Genomic DNA, 23,609 nt, shown 5'->3' on the forward strand with positions numbered 1-23,609 from the left:
AACTTTTCTTCAAATTCGATGGTTTGTTTTCAAATTTGTGAACATTTTTTAAAATCGAGATGTTCTTCTTTGAAACTCGATGAACTCTTTTTTCAATTTGATGAAAAAATTTCACTATTGGATGCTTTTTTTTTCAAAATTGATGCACTTTTAAAAAATCCGATGAACTTTTTTTTCCATTTTTTTCATGAACTGTTTTCAAAATTGATGGAGTTTTTTTTCATAATATGAACTCTTTTTTTCAAGTTTGCGAACTTTCCTTTAAAAATGATGAACTTTTTTTTCAAATTGATGAACTTTTTCCAGTTTTGTTAACTTTTCTTCAAAAATGATGAACTTTTTCAAAATTGGCGAACCATTTCAAATTAACGTCTTTTTTTAATAACAGTATTATAGTAGATGGTGTTGTCAAATAAATATCGTGCAAGTGTTCTTCTTATTTTATTGGCGTTGTTCTCAGTCATTACGGTTAAGTAGCTGTTGTGGTTAGCAGAGCTTGTATGACAACTCACCGGCGTTAGCAGAGCTTGTATTACGGTCATGTAGCTGTTGTGGCTAGCACCTCTTTACTGTTTTCTTTTAAAAAATGCATGTCTCCTTTCGTTGAAGTTGTAAGTTATTCTTTTGCCTGCAAAAATATAGTATGAACAAATGTTAATGGTTCAAAATGTAGAACGTTATTTCTTTGTACGACTCATTCTTTATTTTCTCTATTGTTGTTGTTGAGTTTAATCTCCCATGTTGCTATATCCTTAATGCTGGATTTCCAAGCAATTTACAAGCTTTATTAATTTCTCAAATACTGACAGGATGGTTCTATCCTTGTTCTCCACTTTTCTCTCTTTATTTGTGATTCGTGTAATTTCCATCTGTCCCTGTGATAAACATTTTAGTAATCTGAGCACTGGTTCAATTGGTACTCACTTTCACCCCTCTGCTTTGAGGTCGAAGGAACCAATGTTTCCACACGTGCCCTGTTGAGATATGGCATTCTGAGTGACATTTTTTTCGAAGGGGGGTGGGGGTGGGGAGGTTTGCCCCGGCCTCTGCATCAGAACGATGTATACGGCCATGATTATTAATAAGCAAAAGGTCTTACACAAGTCTTCCTGTCTCAATCAAGGAACAAAAAGAGGCTCACAAAGAGCTAAAAAATAAAAGAGAAGCCACAACTGGCTGGCAAAAACGATAGGAACTAAATGTCTATCCTACTAGATGACCGCCATCCAAACCGGTTAAAAATATTCCGAGTTACCATCTCCCATCGGATAGATGCAGTAAGCAAACGCTCCCTGGCCTTCATCGGAGTGAGTAGCGACCACATACAGATCAACGCAGTGGCTCAGAAAATAACCTGCAAAAAATGAATATTTGTTGGTCTGTTAAAGACCAAATCATTTCTGCAGTTCCAGACTACCCATAATAAAGCACATACTCCTACACGAATGTGTCCCGCTGTTGCGAAATCGATCCCATCTAGCCACGTACCAAATAACGTGTTGATAGAGTTCGAAGGAGTGATGTTGAAAGCTATGTGAACCGACCGCCACAAAATTTTTGCCAGAGGGCAATCTAGAAAAAGGTGTTTGATTGACTCATGTTGGTCGAAAAAGCTACATCTTGTAGATCCTGTCCAATTGTGTTTTGCCAAATTATCCTTAGTTAAAATAACTTGTTTATGCACAAACCACATAAACACTTTGATTTTCAAAGATACTTTGACTTTCCAAACATGCTTTGAACGAGGAATCACGCTAAAGTTGATTACATCCAAGTACATGGATTTGACTGAAAACTCTCCATTCTTAGTTAGCTTCCAGCACAACTGATCGGGCTGTTGAGACAACCGAACATCCATCAATCTTCTCACAAGATTGAGCCAGGCTTCCCAATGGTTTCCCACTAGCGTCCTCCTAAATTGAATATTGAGCGGAGTGGACTAGAGTACTGAAGCCACATACGCGTCTCTACGCTAAACAATGTTATACAAAAACGGATATTGGAGTGCAAGGGATGTGTCCCCTAGCCATGTATCCTCCCAGAATCTTGTAGTGGTACCGTTTCCAACTATGAACCCTGTCCTGTTGAAAAAGAGTGATTTGACTCTCATCAATCCCTTCCAAAAAGGCGAATCAGTCGGCCTCACTATCACCTGGGACAAGGTCTTGGAGTGAACGTACTTATTACGCAAAAGTTGAGGCCATGTGGCCTCCGTCTCAATCGAAAGTTTGAACAGCCACTTGCTAAGAAGACATATGTTCTTCACCTCCAAATTTTCAATGCCTAGATCTCCTTGGTCTTTTGGCCTACAAATGATATCCCACTTAGCAAGTCTGTACTTTCGTTTTAGTTCATCGCTCTGCCAAAAGAATCATGATCGATAGAAGTCTAGCCTTTTTCGGACCCCAACAGGTACCTAGAAAAAGGAAAGAAGAAACATGGGCATACTCATGAGGACCGAATTAATGAGAATTGATCGGCCTCCGTATGACATCAGCTTGCCCTTCCCACAGCTTAGCTTCTTTTTAAATCGATCCTCAATGCACTTCCATTCTCTGGTAGTCAGCTTACGATGGTGGATTGGTATACCTAAATACGTGAAAGGTAGAGCCCCCAATTCACACCCGAACAATTGTTTATATGCCTCTTGGTCATCATTAGCTCTTCCAAAACAGAACAATTTGCTCTTATGGAAGTTAATCTTTAACCCGATCAATTGTTCGAATAAGCATAACACAAGCTTCATGTTTCGCGCTTTTGCCAAGTCATGCTCCATGAAGATGATCGTATCATCAGCGTACTGTAGGATGGATACACCTCCATCAACTAAGTGCGGAACTAGGCCACCTACCTGCCCCGCATCCTTAGCCCTTCCTATGAGAATTGTCAACATATCAACCACTATGTTGAATAGGATAGGTGACATCGGGTCGCCTTGCCTCAATCCTTTGTGTGTTTGGAAGTAGTGACCTATATCATCATTCAGTTTAATCCCAACACTCCCTTTTTGCATGAAAGAGTCTACCTGGTGTCTCCAAGCCTGATCAAAACCTTTCATTCGCAAGGCCTATTGAAGGAAAGGCCATTTGACCTTATCGTACGCTTTCTCAAAGTCCACTTTGAAAACTATTCCGTCAAGTTTTTTCGTGTGGATTTCATGGAGCGTTTCATGCAGGACTACCACCCCTTCTTGGATATTTCTGTCCGGCATGAAAGCAGTTTGGGACGGTTGCACCACAGAGTGCGCAATTTGCGTAAGCCTATTGGTCCCGACCTTGGTGAAAATTTTGAAACTTACATTAAGAAGACTAATAGACCTGAACTACTCAATACGAACGGCCTCTGTTTTCTTAGCAAGTAAAGTTATCGTTCCAAAATTCAATTGAAACAATTGAAGCTGTCCAGAGAATAAATCATGGAACATCAGAAGTAAATCCCCTTTGATAATGTGCCAACACTTTTTATAAAACTCCGCCGGAAAACCATCCTGCCCTGGAGCCTTATTGTTCTTCATTTGTGAAATAGCCTCAAAGACCTCTTTCTCCGTAAATGGGGCGGTTAAAATATCATTCTCATCCACCGCAAGTTGAGGGACATCCTCAACCCTGGACTCATCTAAGGACACAAAGTTGTCCTCCGGAGGCCCAAACAACTGTTTATAGTAATTGGTTATATATACTTTGAGGTTTTCTTGTCCTAAAATCGTCCCGTCGTCCTGCTCCAATTGAAAGATCCTATTTTTTTTGGTGTTTGCCATTAGCAATCATATGAAAGAATTGAGTGTTGTCATCTCCTTGGACGATTTGGCGAACCTTAGCCCGCAGTGCCCACTTCAATTCCTCCTCTCGAAGGAGTTCTTTCAGTCTCAACTCCGCTTCCACTTTAGTTTCCAGCTCTCTGGTATCTAAAATGGTGGACTCAGCTTTTAAATCTAGGGATTGAATAAGTATAAGGAGCCTTTCCTTTTTAGCCTTATAAATCCCATGCACGTGCTTAGCCCATCCACGAAGGAATCTATGTAGATGCCTAATCTTAGTCTGCCATCTTTCAACAGGAGATCTCCCACCTGAATATTTAGCCCATTCTCTGGCATCAGATCCAGGAACCCTGCTCTTTCGAACCATGCTAGTTCTAAAGAAAAAGTGTTTTTGTTCCCCACGTGAGTGGCCTCGCTAGAATCTACTAGCAACGGGGTGTGATCCGAGATTGCGCGCGATAACGCTTGGACCGTGACTAGGGGAAACTTCTGTTCCCATTCGACACTAGCAAAGGACACGGTCCAGCTTCTCAAATGTCAGGTTTGGTAAAGTATTAGCCCAAGTGAATTTCCTACCCGAAATCTCGATCTCTCTAAGATCCAGGCTTTCGATTATGGTATTGAACATAAACGACCATCTGCCATCAAAATTATCATTATTCTTTTCCTCCCTCCTTCAAATAATGTTAAAATCGCCCCCAACGAGGATTGGGAGCTGCTCACTCCCGCAAATACATACAAGATCAGCCAAAAAATCCTGCTTGAGCTTTGGCTGGGCGACACCATACACCGCCACCATTGCCCAATTAAACCCGTCGGCCTTTGATCTTACCCGAAATTTTACCGCAAAATCTCCCATGACCACACTCCGAACTTCCAATGACTCACATTTAACCCCAAGTAAGATCCCATCGGACCTTCCTCTTGGGGGTAGGCAATGCCAATCAAAACCGACACCCCCCGATAAAGTACTAAGAAACTGGGGGGGGGGGGAATTGTCACTTCCAATTTCTGAAAGGGCGATGAAATCCAACTGGTATTCAATAGACGAATCCACTAGAAACCTTCTTTTAACCAAGTCCTTAAGACCTCTGCTATTCCAAAAAATACCTCCCATATTTCATCATGAATTTTTTTAGAGGTACGGATCCTAGCACTTCTACGCACAACCGAAGTTGGATAATGAAGGAAATATTCCTTAGAGGCAATAATAAAGTTGTTATTTATATTTCCTTATATCATGCTAAATGTTTATTATTCATGCTAGAATTATATTAACCAGAAACTTAGTACATGTGTGAATACATAGACAAACAGAGTGTCCCTAGTATGCCTCTATTAGACTAGCTTGTTAATCAAAGATGGTTAAGTTTCCTAGCCATAGACATGCGTTGTCATTTGATGAATAGGATCACATCATTAGAGAATGATGTGATGGACAAGAACCATCCGTTAGCTTAGCACTATGATCGTTTAGTTTATTGCTATTGCTTTCTTCATGACTTATACATGTTCCTATGACTGTGAGATTATGCAACTCCCGAATACCTAAGGAACACTTAGTGTGCTATCAAACGTCACAATGTAACTGGGTGACTATAAAGATGCTCTACAGGTGTCTCCGATGGTGTTTGTTGAGTTGGCATAGATCGAGATTAGGATTTGTCACTCCGATTGTCGGAAAGGTATCTCTGGGCCCTCTCGGTAATGACATCACTATAAGCCTTGCAAGCAATGTGACTAATGAGTTAGTTGCGGGATAATGCATTATGGAACGAGTAAAGAGAATTGCCGGTAACGAGATTGAACTAGGTATGAGGATACCGACGATCGAATCTCGGGCAAGTAACATACCGATGACAAAGGGAACAACGTATGTTGTTATGCGGTTTGACCGATAAAGATCTTCGTAGAATATGTAGGAGCTAATATGAGCATCCAGGTTCTGCTATTGGTTATTGACCGAAAGTGAGTCTCGGTCATGTCTACATAGTTCTCGAACCCGTAGGGTCTGCACGCTTAACGTTCGATGATGATCGGTATTACGAGTTTATGTGTTTTGATGTACCGAAGGCTGTTCGGAGTCCCGGATGTGATCACGAACATGACGAGGAGTCTCTAAATGGTCGAGACATAAAGATTGATATATTGGATGACTATATTCGGACACCGGATGAGTTCCGGGGATCACCGGATATATATCAGAGTGCCGGAAGGGTTATCGGAACCACCGGAGAAGTAATGGGCCTTATTGGGCCTAGGGGGGAGAAAGAGAGGGGCTGCCAAGGGCTGGCCGTGCCCCCCATGGGCCTAGTCCGAATTGGACTAGGGGGAGGGGCAGCGCCCCCTTCTTCCATCTCTTCCTCCTCATTCCTTCTTCTCCTAGTAGGACTAGGAAAGGGGGGAGTCCTACTCCTACTAGGAGGAGGATTCCTCCCCGCTTGGCGCGACTATGAGGGCCGGCCGGCCTCCCCTTGCTCCTTTATATACGGGGGTAGGGGGCACCCTAGGACACATAAGTTGATAGTTGTCTTAGCCGTTTGCGGTGCTCCCCTCCACAGATTTCCACCTCGGTCATATCGTTGTAGTGCTTAGGCGAAACCCTGCGCCGGTAACTTCATCATCACCGTCATCACGCCACCGTGCTGACGAAACTCTCCCTTGGCCTTAGCTGGATCAAGAGTACAAGGGACGTCACCGAGCTAAACGTGTGCAGATCGCGGAGGTGCCGTGCATTCGGTACTTGGATCGGTTGGATCGTGAAGACGTTCGACTACATCAACCGCGTGTCATAATGCTTCCGCTTACGGTCCATGAGGGTACGTGGACACACTCTCCCCTCTCGTTGCTATGCATCACCTAGATGGATCTTGCATGTGCGTAGGCAATTTTTTTGAAATACTACGTTCCCCAACAGTGGTATTAGAGCCAGGTTTATGCGGAGATGTTATATGCACGAGTAGAACACAAAGGAGTTGTGGGCGTGGATATATACATATTGCTTGCCGTCACTAGTTGATTCTTGATTCAGCAGTATTGTTGGATGAAGCGGCTCAGACCGACATTACGCGTACGCTTACGTGAGACTGGTTCTACCGATGTGCTTCACACACAGGTGGCTAGTGGGTGTCTGTTTCTCCAACTTTAGTTGAATCAGATTCAATGAACAGGGTTCTTTCTGAAGATCAAAAAGCAATCACTATACCATGTTGTGGTTTTTAATGCGTAGGTAATAATGATTCTTGCTAAGCCCGTCACTACAAGAAATATGTCAACTAGTGACCTTCTGTCAGTGACCCTGGAAGAATTGGTCATAGATCTATGACCATTTCAGACCAATTGGTCGAAAGCTGTTCGGGGGGCTCCAAACCCTAAACTATAACGACCATTTTGGTCACAAAGGTCGTAATTTCCTTACACGAAATGGTCATAAAGGAGATAGCACTGGTCTGCTGCCTTATTTCTAGCTGATCATGACCAATACAGATGGTCATAACCTTGTAAATTGTGGTGGGTTGCTATGACTAGGCGCCACCTCATCGGTTTTGCCTATGTGTCATGTCCATGTGCCAGTTTTTGCCCTAGGTTGTGAAGCAACCTATATTTCTGTCATTCCCAAAATTCCCAAAAAAAATCTCATAAATTCTTTGGGTCATATCTTCGCCAAATATGTAAAAAACCTTCCTTGCCTAGTGCAAAAATAATTCAAAAATATTCATTTTCCTATTCTGTTCAGAACAACAGTTTGTGAAGGAAGTACCACTTTGGCATGTCCAAATAGTATCCATTTTCTACAGTGCTTTCCTATGCCCATATAACCATCCTCCACCAAATTCCAGCTCAATCCATTCATTATTTTGAGCCGAGCTTCAACATTCGTATTTATGTCTAGTGTGGTAGTTTGCAAAGCAAGTACCACCTAGGCTCCTCCTTTTGAGCTGAAAATGTGTGAAGACGGTCTTCTTAGTAACTGATCATCCTCAGCAAAAACTCACGCCCATTAGCCATGTACATTTCCCGTACCTCTTATCAAACACTTGGCTGCTAATTCATGTTTGAGCATCGATCGGTCTCCTCGTGAGAATCTTATGTTGTAATTTTCTTCCTAGCACCTATCTGGGGAGTGCCCAACCCACTAGACATGCCTAGGCTGCCCAGAACACATGGCAACGCCACGGTCACGCGGTGACCACGTGGCGGCCATGCGAGTTTACGCGCTCTAGAGTTGGGGGCCTCGGCCACCGCCCAAACCTCGACGTATCGCCACCAAACCATGTATTTATGATTAAATAGGTACTTATGTAACTATAAATGATTTTTGGAAAAAATAAATAGTAAACTATGAGGCAGCTGCAGTTCAAATTTGACCCGCTTCCTACTGAATCGGCGGGAATTTGTCTTTTTCATCAGAGGCGGTTAAAACTTTTGACGCCCAACCATTTTGTCAATTGTGCATTAAATATGGCCTAGTATTTTAGAAAATTTATTTGGTCCAATTTTACAACAAATATATGGTAGGTCCTTCACAAAAAAACTCATCTCGGGCACTCGAAAAATGGAAAATGTATTTTCCGTGCAAAGAAAATGAAAACTCCCTTAGGCAACATTGTTTAGAATTCCAAGATGCACCCTTGTGCATAATATGAGATCATTTGAACAAACTATGCCATGGATGTGGCCATAACATTGTTCATTTGGCTTGAAAGCCCTGAATCTTCATGCATGATAGTTCATTTCTGAGAACACTTTTTTAAAATAATTGCCGTATTACAAGTTTATTATTTTTCCTGGAAACTTGGTCACATATAATGACACAATGCGAAGGTTTTCCAATTTTTTTTATTTTTTTTTATTTTTCATGCCCGTTTCAAAATGCGGTCAAAACGGCGGGCTTGGCCGTTCCTAGCTAGTGGTTGAATCTTGGAAAACTTTTGATATTTCTCTAATTAAATAGATACTTTTCTACCTAGAAATGATTTTTGGAAAAAATAAAGAGCAAACTATGAGGTCGTCACAGTTCAAATTTGACCCGCTTCCACCTGAATCAGCAGAAATTTGTCTTTTTCACCAGAGGTGGATAAAAACTTTTGAAACCCAACCATTTGGTCAATTGTGCATTAAATATGGCATAGTATTTTAGAAAATTTATTTGGTGCAATTTTGCAATAAATATATTGTAGGTCCTTCACAAAATAAACTCATTTCGGGCACTCGAAAAATGGAAAATTGATTTTTCGTCCAAAGAAAATGAAAACTCCCTTAGGCAACATTGTTTTCCATTCCAATATGCACCCTTGTGAACAATATGAGATCATTTGAACAAACTATGCCATGAATGTGGCCATAAGATTGATCATTTGGCTTGAAAGCCATGAATCTTCAGAGATGATAGCTCATTTATGAGAACACTTTTTTAAAATAATTGTCGTATTACAAGTTTGTTATTTTTCCTGGGAACTTGGCCACATATAATGACACAATGCGAAGGTTTCCCAATTTTTAGATTTTTTTTTGAATTTTTTATGCCCGTTTGAAAAAGCGGTCAAAACGGCGGGAATGACCGTTCCTATCTAGTGGTTGAATCTTGAATTTTTTGGTGTTTCTTTGATTAAATAGATACTTATGTACCTAGAAATGATTTTTGGAAAAAATAAATAGCAAACTATGAGGCAGCTGTAGTTCAAAATTGACCCGTTTCCAATTGAATCTGTAGAAATTTGTCTTTTTCACGAGAGGTGGGTCAAAACTTTTTACACCCAATCATTTGGTCAACTGTGCATTAAATATGGCCTAGTATTTTAGAAAATTGATTTGGTACAATTTTGCAACAATTATTTGGTAGGTCCTTCACAAAAAAGCTCATTTTGGGTGCTCGAAAAATGGAAAATGATTTTTTCGTCCAAAGAAAATGAAAAATTCCTTAGGCAACATTGTCTGCCATTCCAACATGCACCCTTGTGCACAATATGAGATCATTTGAACAAACTATGCTATGAATGTGGCCTTAAGATTGATCATTTAACTTGAAAGTCGTTGATCTTCACACATGATAGCTTGTTTCTGAGAACACTTTTTAAAAATAATTATCATATTATAAGTTTATTATTTTTCCTGGTAACTTTGCCACATATAATGACACTATGCGAAGGTTTTCTAATTTTTTGATTTTTTTTAATTTTTCATGCCCGTTTCAAAATGCGGACAAAACGGCGGGCATGACCGTTCCTAGCTAGTGGTTGAATCTTGGAAAACTTTTGATGTTTCTCTGATTAACTAGATACTTATGTACCTAGAAATGATTTTTGTAAAAAATAAATAGCAAAGTATGAGGCATCTACAGTTCAAATTTGACCTGCTTCCTACTAAATCAGCGGAAATTGTCTTTTTCACCAGAGGTGGATCAAAACTTTTGACACCCAACCATTTGGTCAATTGTGCGTTAAATATGTTCTAGTATTTTAGAAAATTTATTTGGTCCAATTTTGCAACAAATATATGGTAGGTCCTTCACAAAAAAACTAATTTCGGGCACTCAAAAAATGGAAAATCTATTTTACGTGAAAAGAAAATGAAAACTTCCTTAGGCAACATTGTTTTCCATTTCAAGATGCATCCTTGTGCACAATATTAGATCATTTAAATAAACTAAGCCATGAATGTGGCCATAATATTGATCAATTTGCTTGAAAGCCATGCATCTTCACACATGATAGCTCATTTATGAGAATACTTTTTTTAAAATAATTACCGTATTACAAGTTTATTATTTTTCCTAGAAACTTGGTCACATATAATGACACAATGCGAAGGTTTTCCAATTTTTTTATTTTTTTAATTTTCCATGCCCGTTTCAAAATGCGGTCAAAACGGCGGGCTTGACCGTTCCTAGCTGGTGGTTGAATATTGGAAAACTTTTGATATTTTTGTGATTAAATAGATACTTATGTACCTAGAAATAATTTTTGGAAAAAATAAAGAACAAACTATAAGGAAGCCGCAGTTCAAATTTGACCCGTTTCCTAGTGAATTGACGAAAATCCCACCTAGTATGAAAGAACTCTAGTTATTCGAGGGAACCGTACTTAAACGTTGTCATAAAAAGAGAAGGGAACTTACCGCCGGGCGTCGTGGTGCTGCGTTGGAGCTCCCCGACGCTGCAATGGAGCTTCGTCGGACACCGTGGTGCTGCATTGGAGCTCTTGGCGCGCTGTTGAGAGCCGCAATGGAGCTTCGTGGGGATGTCATCGGTGCTGCGTTGAAGTTTTTTCATGCTCGGTGCTGTCGTGACACATTGATGTGATCAAACGATCACCAATGCGTAGATCAAGCGGCTAGCTAGGCGGATGATTTCTAGACAAAATCATCTAACTGACTCATAACAGCCACCTATTGTTAATCGATTGCGACCAATTTAGATGGTCATAACGTTATCAAATCCTGTACTTTGTTCTGATTGGTCTACGAGCATGTCACGTGGATCAAGCATTAGAGACCGTCGGATACTCTGAGATCCAACGACCCACACCCTCTCACCCTGTCACCCACCCACCGGGAGCTCCTCTCTCCCCCGCACACCACTCCTTGTCCCCTCCTCTCTCTCCTCACGGGCAAACCCTAGCGCTCATCGATCCAGACTCCTCCCCTCCCCCGCCGCCACCCACCTCCACCACCCACCCCTCTCCTCGCCGCCACCCACCTCCGCCACACCTCCCCTCCCCACCTCAGATCCTCTCCCCACTCCTAGATCCAACTTGCCACCGTAGAACAAGGAGATCACGGCCAAGATCTTCGGGACGCGGTGGTCGTCATCGCGGACCGCTCCTCCGCCGACCCGCGCAAGTTCCCCGGTGCTAAGATACCTTGAGGAGTTCACGCGGCGGTTCGACCCTGTCAGGCTGGTCCGGTTCGGGACAGAGGTGGTGAGCGTCCGCTGCAGCAGGGACGACGACGCGAGCTGGAGGGTGAGGCTCGCCTGTGCTGGCAGCGAGCTGGAGGAGGAGTCTTGATGTCGTGGTCGTCTGCAGTGGGCACTTCGCCGAGCCGTGCATGGCCGCCATCCCAGGTAATTACTCGGTCCGATCTATCCCCACTGATGGCTAGCACTAGCAGTAGGCAGTTAGCCAGTAGCTACTTTCGATCGATTCGATTCTTTTTGGCATCTTGCAAGGGAGGCTGGATGGGTTGTTAGTAGCAAGGATCCACAGCAGGCAGGGGAAACATTATGATTAGTAGTTGGCCTCATCGATCAGATCTGAGTAGCTGGGCCACACTAAATTGTTTAAGCTCCACACTAAATTGTAGAAACTTGGCTGCAATAGTTTGTATTTTCAATGAAAGTTGGATGAAATGGTTTTGCAATGTTCACAAATGTGCAGTATTTAGGGACTAAATTGGATGAGTGCGGGGATATTTATTCTCCCATTGCAACGCACGAGCATGTTTCCTAGTAATATGTATGTCTTAACAGTTTCCAGCAGTTGTGTTCTTGGTGTATAGTTAGGTGCAATATTTTGCCCTGAAATCATCACGAAATGCCTTTGCTGGAGCTCACATATGGCCTTGTTTGTCCTGCAAGTTAGTGAGCAGCATCAGGAGGAGGAGCTCAAATAGGCCACCACGACGCACCACCGCGGCAGCAGGTAGCACGTCCATCTCCTATAGCAATTTGGACAGGTTTATGGGGTCTGGTACATGCAAAGGGTTGTGGCATTGTCATTTCCGAGCCCTGTAATAGGATTGTACACAACTGAAGTGTTTATCAATTTTGGTAGGTGGGTGGCATCTGGTACATGTAATGGGTTTGCCACCAATATCATTTCTGAGTTTCCGGTTGCCGTGACAACAGCTTCTACCGCATACTTGCCGTTGATGGGAGTCATTTTTGTTGACTCATTTGGATTTCAATGCAACCCATGTCAGTTGATCTATCAAATCCTATTTCCTTTATACTAAATCTTGCAATTCTTGGTTGTGGCTTCTGTTTTTTCCCTTGGTACCCACTCACGGCTGCCTTCTATCTGTGCTTCTCTTCTCAGGACAATGGTATTGTGGCACATGGTGCCAGAGCTGAGCCTGGGCATGAGGAGCAACGGCTACGTGCGGGTCCTCGACCTGCTCGGCCTCAACTTGCAGACCTTCGCCAAGGTTCCCCTCAAGTCCCACATGGTGGCTGAAATCAGGGAGGTAATATTTGTTCATGACCCATCTTTCTACTGAACAATAGGTGATCTTACTAAACACCTAGCCCACCTTGCCTGGTATGCTTGTATCTTCTACATGTTGTTTTCATCTTGATAGCTAGCAGCCTAGCGCCATGAACTTTGATTATGAAATCTCTATATGCTGTAAAATTAATTGGGTCAGTCTCAAATTTGTTGTGAATTGTAAGATGTTTTGAGTAAATGTTTTTTTGCCTTCTCGCGTGTAGGCGGTCAGGCGAGATAGCAAGGAGAGGTTCAGTCTGTTGGAGTAGGATGGCGAGCTGCTGATTCGGGTTAACCAGGTGCACACTGTGGCAGTATGATTTCTGCCTGACCCTCCAGACCGTGGAGAAGCGGCCGCTGGAGGGGGACGTGGGCATTCTTTCAGTCTTGTATTTTTAGGAAGCATTTTAAAACGACGGATCATGCAGCCCCCACATAATACTCATGTAGCCCCCACATAATGTTGTCTAACAGATTGCTTTGTTAATATACTGTTCTTCCTTGTGTAATGTTCCTGTTGCCGATAATAGGGCCTGTAGATAGCAAGTTATTTTCCTAGTGGTTAGTTATGCTTATTGTGTATCACATCGAAAGAGAAAATGCACAATGAGCTTGTTTGATCTTTTCTATGCTTATGTATACTTGATCAGGGCATTCCTATTTCCTGTGATCTTTCCTATCATTTGCTAGTGTGATGCTTGAAGATGGAATTTTTTTAAAACCCAAACTGGTGTGTGCTGTCATGCATCTCTAGATTATTGGTTTAGTGTACCATAGATATGTGTGATCATTTTGTCTAACTATCTTCCTTGTGTACATGTTAATTATTATTAGCTTCAAAATCTGATCGATGGCTTCTTGCAATAACAATAAGCATGAGAATTTTTTGGTAGTTTCTATGCCACTTTTCTACTCTGATATTTTCTTGTGTGCTATACCAGAATTTATAATTTCCTGAGCAATGCACATGGACGATATCTGGAGCGGTCAAGAGGATGAGCTGATTTTTGAAAAAAAAATTGAAGAGGTATCTACTGCCCTTTTGTTTTGGTGCTCATTCTTCTTAAACTGCTGATGCTTGAGGTGGTATTAGTGTTGTTGAACTGATAGCCTTGCTATGAGCTGTTGATGTGAACCTGCAATGCAGGATGTACTGCTGGTGCATGTCCTTGTGGTACTATGAGATTTATTGGTTGTTTGGAGATGTACTGATATTGTGCCATGTATTTTATTATCTATATGATTACACATCAGTTTTACTATCAAAATATGAACTGTAGCAGTCACTATATTGGGTCGCTCTTTGGGTCACTTCTGGATGGTCTTGGTTAGAGTCTCGTTTAGAGTCTGGGTTGGCAAACATGAATAGTTTTACTTATTCTGTCTTCTATGAAAAGCACCTATCGTATGTCTCAGAGACAAACTTGTAAATCATGCTTTCGATAACATCATGCTCTGACACCTTGCTCTTTCCGAGCTTTTCCTGAGATGTGTACGTATGTGTCCTGCATAATAAGTGCTTGTTCATGTTTGGTTTTGTCTAAACTTTGTTTGTATGATTGAGGGCAAATTTACTTGGTTCTTTTCTCTAAACTGTGCTTGGAACATTCGTTTTTATGATCTAAAATTGCGTTCCTGTGATGATGCAGGTGCCCAGTTTGTGCTCGCTACCGAAGGAGCTCCATGTTGAAGAAGATTGAAGACACTTGTAGAGCTACAGGGTTAACACCAGGGCACCGTATCACGTGTAGAGCTTGTAGAGCTTGTATATGTTAGAGCTTATTATGTGTAGAGCTTGTAAAGTATATGTTATTTGTACAATAGGAGCTTTGTACTGAATCTGGCTGATAATATTTGGAGTATTATGTGTGTGTTTTGTTTGTGCCAATTTAAATACTGTTTATTTATTTACTGTTAAATTGAAATATGAAGAATATGAACTTGCTAGCTGGGACCCACGTACCGGAACCTGACATTTGGGACCCATTTGACTAGTGGACCTTTTTTATATTACAAAAAAACTAAAACTTTCTAGCAGAAAAGGCCACGGCCCAAAAATGAGAAGGCTTAATTGTTGGGCTTGGCCCATCCAGCTAGCCAAAATTAATATGAGAAAAAACACTAATAGGCTGAATTAATGGGCTAGGCCCATGTAGAATACCAAATTGGACCGGGCTGAATCTTGTGCCACATCAGCTTGCCACGCTGGATGCCTACGTGGCCTGGGGAGGTTGCTAGTGACCAAAACAAAACAATAGGCATATTTTGGTCGTAAACGTCTACGACCTTCTTAATTTCAGTTTACGACCGCCAGCTTTTGACCTTCTGTTTTTGGTCACAAAAAGGTCGCAAATGAAAAACAATGACCTTTAAGTGACCAATAGTCAAGGTCACAAGTTGATATATTTCTTGTAGTGCGTAGCAGCCATGTAAAACTTGCAACAACAAAGTAGAGGATGTCTAACTTGTTTTTGCAGGGCATGTTGTGGTGTGATATGGTCAAGATGTGATTATATAAATTGTTGTATGAGATGATCATGTTTTGTAACGCAGTTATTGGCAACTGGCAGGAGCCATATGGTTGTCTCTTTATTGTATGAAATGCAATCGCCATGTAATTGCTTTACTTTATCACAAAGCGGTAGCGATAGTCGTGGAAGCAATAGTTGGCGAGATGACAACGGTGCTTCGATGGAGATAAAGGTGTCAAGCCGGTGACGATGGTGATCATGACGGTGCTTTGGAGATGGAGATCAAAAGGCACAAGATGATGATGGCCATATCATATCACTTATTTGATTGCATGTGATGTTTATACTTTATGCATCTTATTTTGCTTAGTTCGGCGGTAGCATTATAAGATGATCTCTCACTAAATTTCAAGGTACAAGTGTTCTCCCTGAGTATGCACCGTTGCTACAGTTCGTTGTGCCGAGACACCACGTGATGATCGGGTGTGATAAGATCTACGTTCACAAACAATGGGTGCAAGCCAGTTTTGCACACGCAGAATACTTGGGTTAAACTTGACGAGCCTAGCATATGCGGATATGGCCTCCGAACACTGAGACCGAAAGGTGGAGCGTGAATCATATAGTAGATATGATCAACATAGTGATGTTAACCATTGAAAACTACTACATCTCACGGGATGATCGGACATGGTTTAGTTGATATGGATCACGTGATCACTTAGATGATTAGAGGGATGTCTATCTAAGTGTGATTTCTTAAGTAATATGATTAACTGAACTTTAATTTATCGTGAACTTAGTCCTGATAGTATTTGCATATCTATGTTGTAGATCAATTGCTCACGTATAGCTTCCCCGTTTTATTTGTGATATGTTCCTAGAGAAAACTATGTTGAAAGATTTTAGTAGCAATGATGCAGACTAGCTCCGTGATCTGAGGATTATCCTCATTGCTGCACAGAAGAATTATGTCCTTGATGCACAGCTAGGTGACGGACCTATTGCAGGAGCAGATGCAGACATTATGAACGTTTGGAAAGCTCGGTATGATAACTACTTGATAGTTTAGTGCGCCATGCTTTACGGCTTAGAACCGGGACTTCAAAAACAGTTTTGAACGCCATGGAGCATATAAGATGTTCCAAGAGCTGAAATTGGTATTTCAGACTCATGCCCGAGTTGAGAGGTATGAGACCTCTGAGAAGTACTTTGCCTACAAGATGGAGGAGAATAGCTCAACCAGTGAGCATGTGCTCAGAATGTCTGAGTACTACAATCGCTTGAATCAAGTGGGAGTTAATCTTCCAGAAAAGATAGCAATTGACAGAGTTCTCTAGTCACTGTCACCAAGTTACTAGAACTTCATGATAAACTATAATATGCAAGGGATGACGAAAATGATTCCTGAGCTCTTCGTGATACTGAAATCGACGAAGGTAGAAATGAACAAAAACATCAAATCTTGATGGTTGGCAAGACCACTAGTTTCAAGTAAAAGGGCAAGGGAAAGAAAGGGAACTTCTAGAAGAATATCAAGCAAGTTGCCACTCCCAGGAAGAAGCCCAAAGGTACACCTAAGCCTAAAACTAAGTGCTTCTACTTCAAAGGGAATGGTCACTGGAAGCGGAACTACCCCAAATACTTGGCGGATAAGAAGGATGGCAAAGTGAACAAAAGTATATTTGATATACATGTTATTGATGTGTACTTTACTAGTGTTCATAGTAACCCCAGGGTATTTGATACCGGTTCAGTTGCTAAGATTAGTAACTTAAAATAGGAGTTGCAAAATGAACAGAGACTAGTTAAGGGCAAGGTGACGATGTGTGTTGGAAATGATTCCAAAGTTGATAAGATCACCATCTCCACTCCTTTTACCTTCGGGATTAGCGTTGAACCTAAAATAAATGTTATTTGGTGTTTGCGTTGAGCATGAATATGATTGGAACATGTTCATTGCAATACGGTTATTCATTTAAGTCAAAGAATAATTGTTGTTCTATTTACATGAATAAAACCTTCTATGGTCATACACTTAATATAAATGGTTTATTGAATCTCGATCGTAGTGATACACATATTCATAATATTGATGCCAAAAGATGCAAAGTTCATAATGATAGTGCAACATACTTGTGGCACTGCCGTTTAGGTCATATTGGTGTAAAGCGCATGAAGAAACTCCATGTTGATGGACTTTTGGAATCACTTGATGCTTGCGAACCATGCCTCATGGACAAGATGACTAAGACTCTGTTCTTGAGAACAATGGAGCGAGCAACAGACTTGTTGGAAATAATACATACTGATGTGTGCGGTCCAATGAGTGTTGAGGCTCGCGGTGGGTATCATTATTTTCTGACCTTCACAGATAATTTGAGCAGATATAGGTATATCTACTTAATGAAATACAAGTCTGAAACGTTTGAAAAGTTCAAAGAATTTCAGAGTGAAGTGGAGAATCATCGTAACAAGAAAATAAAGTTTCTATGATCTGATCGCGGAGACGAAATATTTGAGTTGCGATTTTGGCCTTCAGTTGAAACAATGTTGAATAGTTTCGCAACTCACGCCACTGGAAAACCACAGCGTAATGGTGTGTCCGAACATCGTAACCATACTTTATCAGATATGGTGCAATCTATGATGTCTCTTACCGATTTACCACTATCGTTTTGGGGTTATGCATTAGAGACAGCTGCATTCACGTTAAAAAGGGCACCATCTAAATCTGTTGAGACGACACCGTGGTTTAGTAAGAAACCTAAGCTGTCATTTCTTAAAGTTTGGGGTTGCGATGCTTATGTGAAAAAGTTTCAAACTGATAAGCTCAAACCCAAATCGGAGAAGTGCGTCTTCATAGGATACCCAAAAGAAACTGTTGGGTACACCTTCTATCACAGATCCAAAGACAAGATCTTTGTTGCTAAGAGTGGATCCTTTCTAGAGAAGGGGTTTCTCTCAAAAGAAGTGAGTGGGAGGAAAGTAGAACTTGATGAGGTAACTATACCTTCTCTCGAATTGGAAAGTAGTTCATCAGAGAAATCTGTTCCTGTGATGCCTACACCAACTAGAGAGGAAGTTAATGATGATGATCATGAAACTTCGGATCAAGTTACTACAGAACTTCGTAGGTCAACTAGAGCACGATCCGCACTAGAGTGGTACGGTAATCCTGTATTGCAAGTCATGTTACTAGACTATGATGAACTTACGAACTATGAGGAAGCGATGATGAGGCCAGATTCCGCGAAATGGCTTAAGGCCATGAAATCTGAGATGGGATCCATGTATGAGAAAAATGTATGGACTTTGATTGACTTGCCCGATGATCGGTGATCCATTCAGAATAAATGGATCTTCAAGAGGAAGACGGATGCTGATAGTAGTTACTATCTACAAAGCTCGAATTATCGCAAAAAAAATTCGACAAGTTCAAGGTATTGACTATGATGAGATTTTTTCACTCGTATCGATGCTTAAAAGTCTGTCCAAATCATGTTAGTAGTTGCCGCATTTTATGAAATCTGGCAAATGGATATCAAAACTACATTCCTTAATGGATTTATTAAAGAAATGTTGTATATGATGCAACCAGAAGGTTTTGTCAATCCTAAAGATGCTAACAAAATGTGCAAGCTCCAACGATCCATCTATGGTCTGGTGCAAGCATCTCGGAGTTGGAATATACGCTTTGATAAGTTGATCAAAGCATATAGTTTTATACAGACTTGCGGTGAAGCCTATATTTACAAGAAAGTGAGTGGGAGCACTACAGCCTTTCTGATAAGTATATGTGAATGGCATATTGTTGATCGGAAATAATGTAGAATTTTCTGGAAAGCATAAAGGAGTGTTTGAAGGGAGTTTTTTCAAAGAAAGACCTCGGTGAAGCTGGTTACATATTGAGCATCAAGATCTATAGAGATAGATCAAGACGCTTGATAATGTTTTTCAATGCGTACATACCTTGACAAGATTTTGAAGGAGTTCAAAATGGATCAGTCAAATAAGGAGTTCTTGTCTGTGTTGAAGGGTGTGAAGCTGAGTAAAGACTCAAAACCCAACCACGGTAGAAAATAGAAAGAGAATGAAAAGTCATTACCTATGCCTTAGTCATAGGTTCTATAAAGTATGCTATGTTCTATACCAAACCTATTGTATACCTTAGCATGATTTTGGCAAGAGAGTACAATAGTGATCTAGGAGTAGATCACTTGATAGCGGTCAAAATTATCCTTAGAGGACTAAGGAAATATTTCTCGGTTATGGAGGTGATAAAAGAGTTCGCCGTAAAGAGTTATGTCGATGCAAGCTTTTGACACCGATCTAGATGACTCTAAGTCTCGATCTAGATACATATTTGAAGTGGGAGCGATTAGCTAGAGTAGCTCCGTGCAGAGTATTGTAGACATAGAAATTTGCAAAATACACACGGACCTGAATTTTGCAGACCCGTAGACTAAACTTCTCTCACAAGCAAAATATGATCACTCTTTGGGTGTTAATCACATAGCGATGTGAACTAGATTATTGAATCTAGTAAACCCTTTGGGTATTGGTCACATGAAGATGTGAACTAATCACATAAAGATGTGAACTATTGATGTGAAATCACATGACGATGTGAACAAGATTATTGACTCTAGTGCAAGTGGGAGACTGAAGGAAATATGCCCTAGAGGCAATAATAAAGTTGTTATTTATATTTCCTTATATCATGATAAATGTTTATTATTCATGCTAGAATTGTATTAACCGGAAACCTAGTACATGTGTGAATACATAGACAAACCGAGTGTCCCTAGTATGCCTCTACTAGACTAGCTCATTAAGCAAAGATGGTTAAGTTTCCTAGCCATAGACATGTGTTGTCATTTGATGAATGGGATCACATTATTAGAGAATGATGTGATCGACAAGACCCATCCGTTAGCTTAGCACTATGATCGTTTAGTTTATTGCTATTGCTTTCTTCATGACTTATACATGTTCCTATGACTATGAGATCATGCAACTCCCGAATACCAGAGGAACACTTAGTGTGCTATCAAACGTCACAACATAACCGTGTGACTATAAAGATGCTCTACAGGTGTCTCCGATGGTGTTTGTTGAGTTGGCATAGATCAAGATTAGGATTTGTCATTTCGATTGTCGGAGAGGTATCTCTGGGCCCTCTCAGTAATGCACATCACTATAAGCCTTGCAAGCAATGTGACTAATGAGTTAGTTGCGGGATAATGCATTACGGAACGAGTAAAGAGACTTGCCGGTAATGAGATTGAACTAGGTATGAGGATACCGACGATCAAATCTCAGGCAAGTAACATACCGATGACAAAGGGAACAACATATGTTGTTATGCGGTTTGACCGATAAAGATCTTCGTAGAATATGTAGGAGCCAATATGAGCATCCAGGTTCCGCTATTGGTTATTGACCAGAAGTGAGTCTCGGTTAAGTATACATAGCTCTCGAACCCGTAGGGTCCGGACGCTTAACGTTCGATGACCACCGGTATTATGAGTTTATGTGTTTTGATGTACCGAAGGTTGTTCGGAGTCCCGGATGTGATCATGGACATGACGAGGAGTCTCTAAATGGTCAAGACATAAAGATTGATATATATATCGGAGTGCCGGAAGGGTTATCGGAACCACCGGAGAAGTAATGGGCCTTATTCGGCCTAGGGGAGAGAGAGGGGCTGCCAAGGGCTGGCCATGCGCCCCCCATGGGCCTAGTTCGAATTCGACTAGGGGGAGGGGTGGCGCCCCCTCCGTCCTTCTCTTCCCCCTTCTTCCTTTTTCTCCTAGTAGGACTAGGAAAGGGGGGAGTCCTACTCCTACTAGGAGGAGGATTCCTCCCCCCTTGGTGTGCCTATGAGGGCCGACCGGCCTCCCCCTTGCTCCTTTATATACAGGGGCAGGGGGGCACCCTAGTACACACAAGTTGACAGTTGTCTTAGCCGTGTGCGGTGCCCCCTCCACAAATTTCCACCTCGGTCATATCATTGTAGTGCTTAGGCAAAGCCCTGCGCCGGTAACTTCATCATCACCGTCATCATGCCGTCGTGCTTACGAAACTCTCCGTCGGCCTCAGCTGGATCAAGAGTACAAGGGACGTCACTGAGCTCAACATGTGGAGATCACGGAGGTGCCATGCATTCAGTACTTGGATCGGTTGGATCGCGAAGACGTTCGACTACATCAACCACGTGTCATAACGCTTCCGCTTACGGTCTACGAGGATACGTGGACACACTCTCCCCTCTTGTTGCTATGCATCACCTAGATGGATCTTGCGTCGTAGGCAAAAATTTTGAAATACTACGTTCCCCAATAGATAAACCTTCCGTTTCCACTTCCGCTTAGGCTTATTTTGATCCTCCATCCAGTCCTCACAACCGGACTCCGTGGACCTAACTTCCGGAACCTCTACATGTATCGAGTTTCTCGGGGAATCGAAAACCTCATCCTCCTCAGTTTCAGGAAGTGAAGGGGCCAGATCCACACAAAGACTGTCAAGAACCCTAACACCCAACGCATCTATGTCTGACTCATTCATAGGTTTGACGGTTTCTAAGTTATGAATCAATTCCAAACCGAGCTCCTCTTCGAGATCGAGAATTTCATTAACTGATTTAGTGATTTCACTACCATTACTACCTAGTGAAACCCCTAATTGATTTGCATTGTGAACAATCTCATCATTGGAAAAATGTAAAATCGAATTTGATGAGTTGACCGACATACTAGTGGTCACCTCAATGTCATGAAGTTTGCCCGCCTGCATGGCGCACCTGAGCTGCATGCCATCAACATCCGGCTGATCCTGAAGGCGACTGCTCACCTGTCGTCCTTCAGAAACAGGATCCGGGATCCCTCCAAAAGCAATGATATCCTCGCGCGTCGCCCCGTTCGGGGTGGGGCCTCCTGCCCGACCCCCAACAGAACTCGGCTGAACTGGGACCGCTGAAAGGCCCCCGAGAGCCGTCGAGATCTCTTGAGCCAAGGGAGAAGAGGGGGCGGAGGTCATGATGACCCACAAGTATAGGGGATCTATCATAGTCCTTTCGATAAGTAAGAGTGTCGAACCCAACGAGGAGCAGAAGGAAATGATAAGCGGTTTCCAGCAAGGTATTCTCTGCAAGTACTGAAATAAGTGGTAACATATAGTTTTTGTGATAGGATAATTTGTAACGAGCAACAAGTAACGAAAGTAAATAAAGTGCAGCAAGGTGGCCCAATCCTTTTTGTAGCAAAGGACAAGCCTGGACAAACTCTTATATAGAGAAAAGCACTCCCGAGGACACATGGGAATATCGTCAAGCTAGTTTTCATCACGCTCATATGATTCGTGTTCGGTACTTTGATAATCTGATATGTGGGTGGACCAGTGCTTGGGTACTGTCCTTACTTGGACAAGCATCCCACTTATGATTAACCTCTATTGCAAGCATCCGCAACTACAACAAAAGTATTAAGGTAAACCTAACCATAGCATGAAACATATGGATCCAAATCAGCCCCTTACGAAGCAACGCATAAACTAGGGTTTAAGCTTCTGTCACTCCAGCAACCCATCATCTACTTACTACTCCCCAATGCCTTCCTCTAGGCCCAAATAATGGTGAAGTGTTATGTAGTCGACGTTCACATAACCCCACTAGAGGAGAGACAACATACATCTCATCAAAATATCGAACGAATACCAAATTCACATGACTACTAATAGCAAGACTTCTCCCATGTCCTCAGGAACAAACGTAACTACTCACAAAGCATATTCATGTTCATAATCAGAGGGGTATTAATGTGCATACATGATCAGAACATATGATCTTCCACCAAATAAACCAACTAGCATCAACTACAAGGAGTAATTAACACTACTAGCAACCCACATGTACCAATCTCGGACTTGGAGACAAGAATTGGATACAAGAGATGAACTAGGATTTTGAGAGGAGATGGTGCTGGTGAAGATGTTGATGGAGATTGCCCTCTCCCGATGAGAGGAGCGTTGGTGATGACGATGGCGATGATTTCCCCCTCCCGGAGGGAAGTTTCCCCGGCAGAACAGCTCTGCCAAAGCCCTAGATTGGTTTCGCCAAGGTTCCACCTCGTGGCGGCGGAGTTTCGTCCGAGAAGATGGCTTCTGATTTTTTTCTCA

The 23,609-nt window shown here is 41.9% G+C and overlaps 1 protein-coding gene across 1 annotated transcript; it reads right to left on the reverse strand.

Annotated features, from left to right (window-relative positions):
- Positions 1 to 616: 616 nt before the first annotated feature.
- LOC147973725 (uncharacterized) lies at positions 617 to 22,472 on the reverse strand. The gene is made up of 4 exons (XM_087524770.1): positions 21,784 to 22,472; positions 4,868 to 4,940; positions 780 to 875; positions 617 to 628 (listed from the first exon to the last, which is right to left on the reverse strand). Exons 1-4 carry the CDS (start codon positions 22,470 to 22,472, stop codon positions 617 to 619), a joined length of 870 nt encoding a protein of 289 aa, XP_087380896.1.
- Positions 22,473 to 23,609: the final 1,137 nt, after the last annotated feature.

This window comes from Triticum urartu, chromosome 5A (genome assembly GCF_056163025.1).
Source record: "Triticum urartu cultivar PI428250 chromosome 5A, HENAU_Tu73, whole genome shotgun sequence".
In the NCBI taxonomy this organism is placed as follows: Eukaryota; Viridiplantae; Streptophyta; class Magnoliopsida; order Poales; family Poaceae; genus Triticum; species Triticum urartu.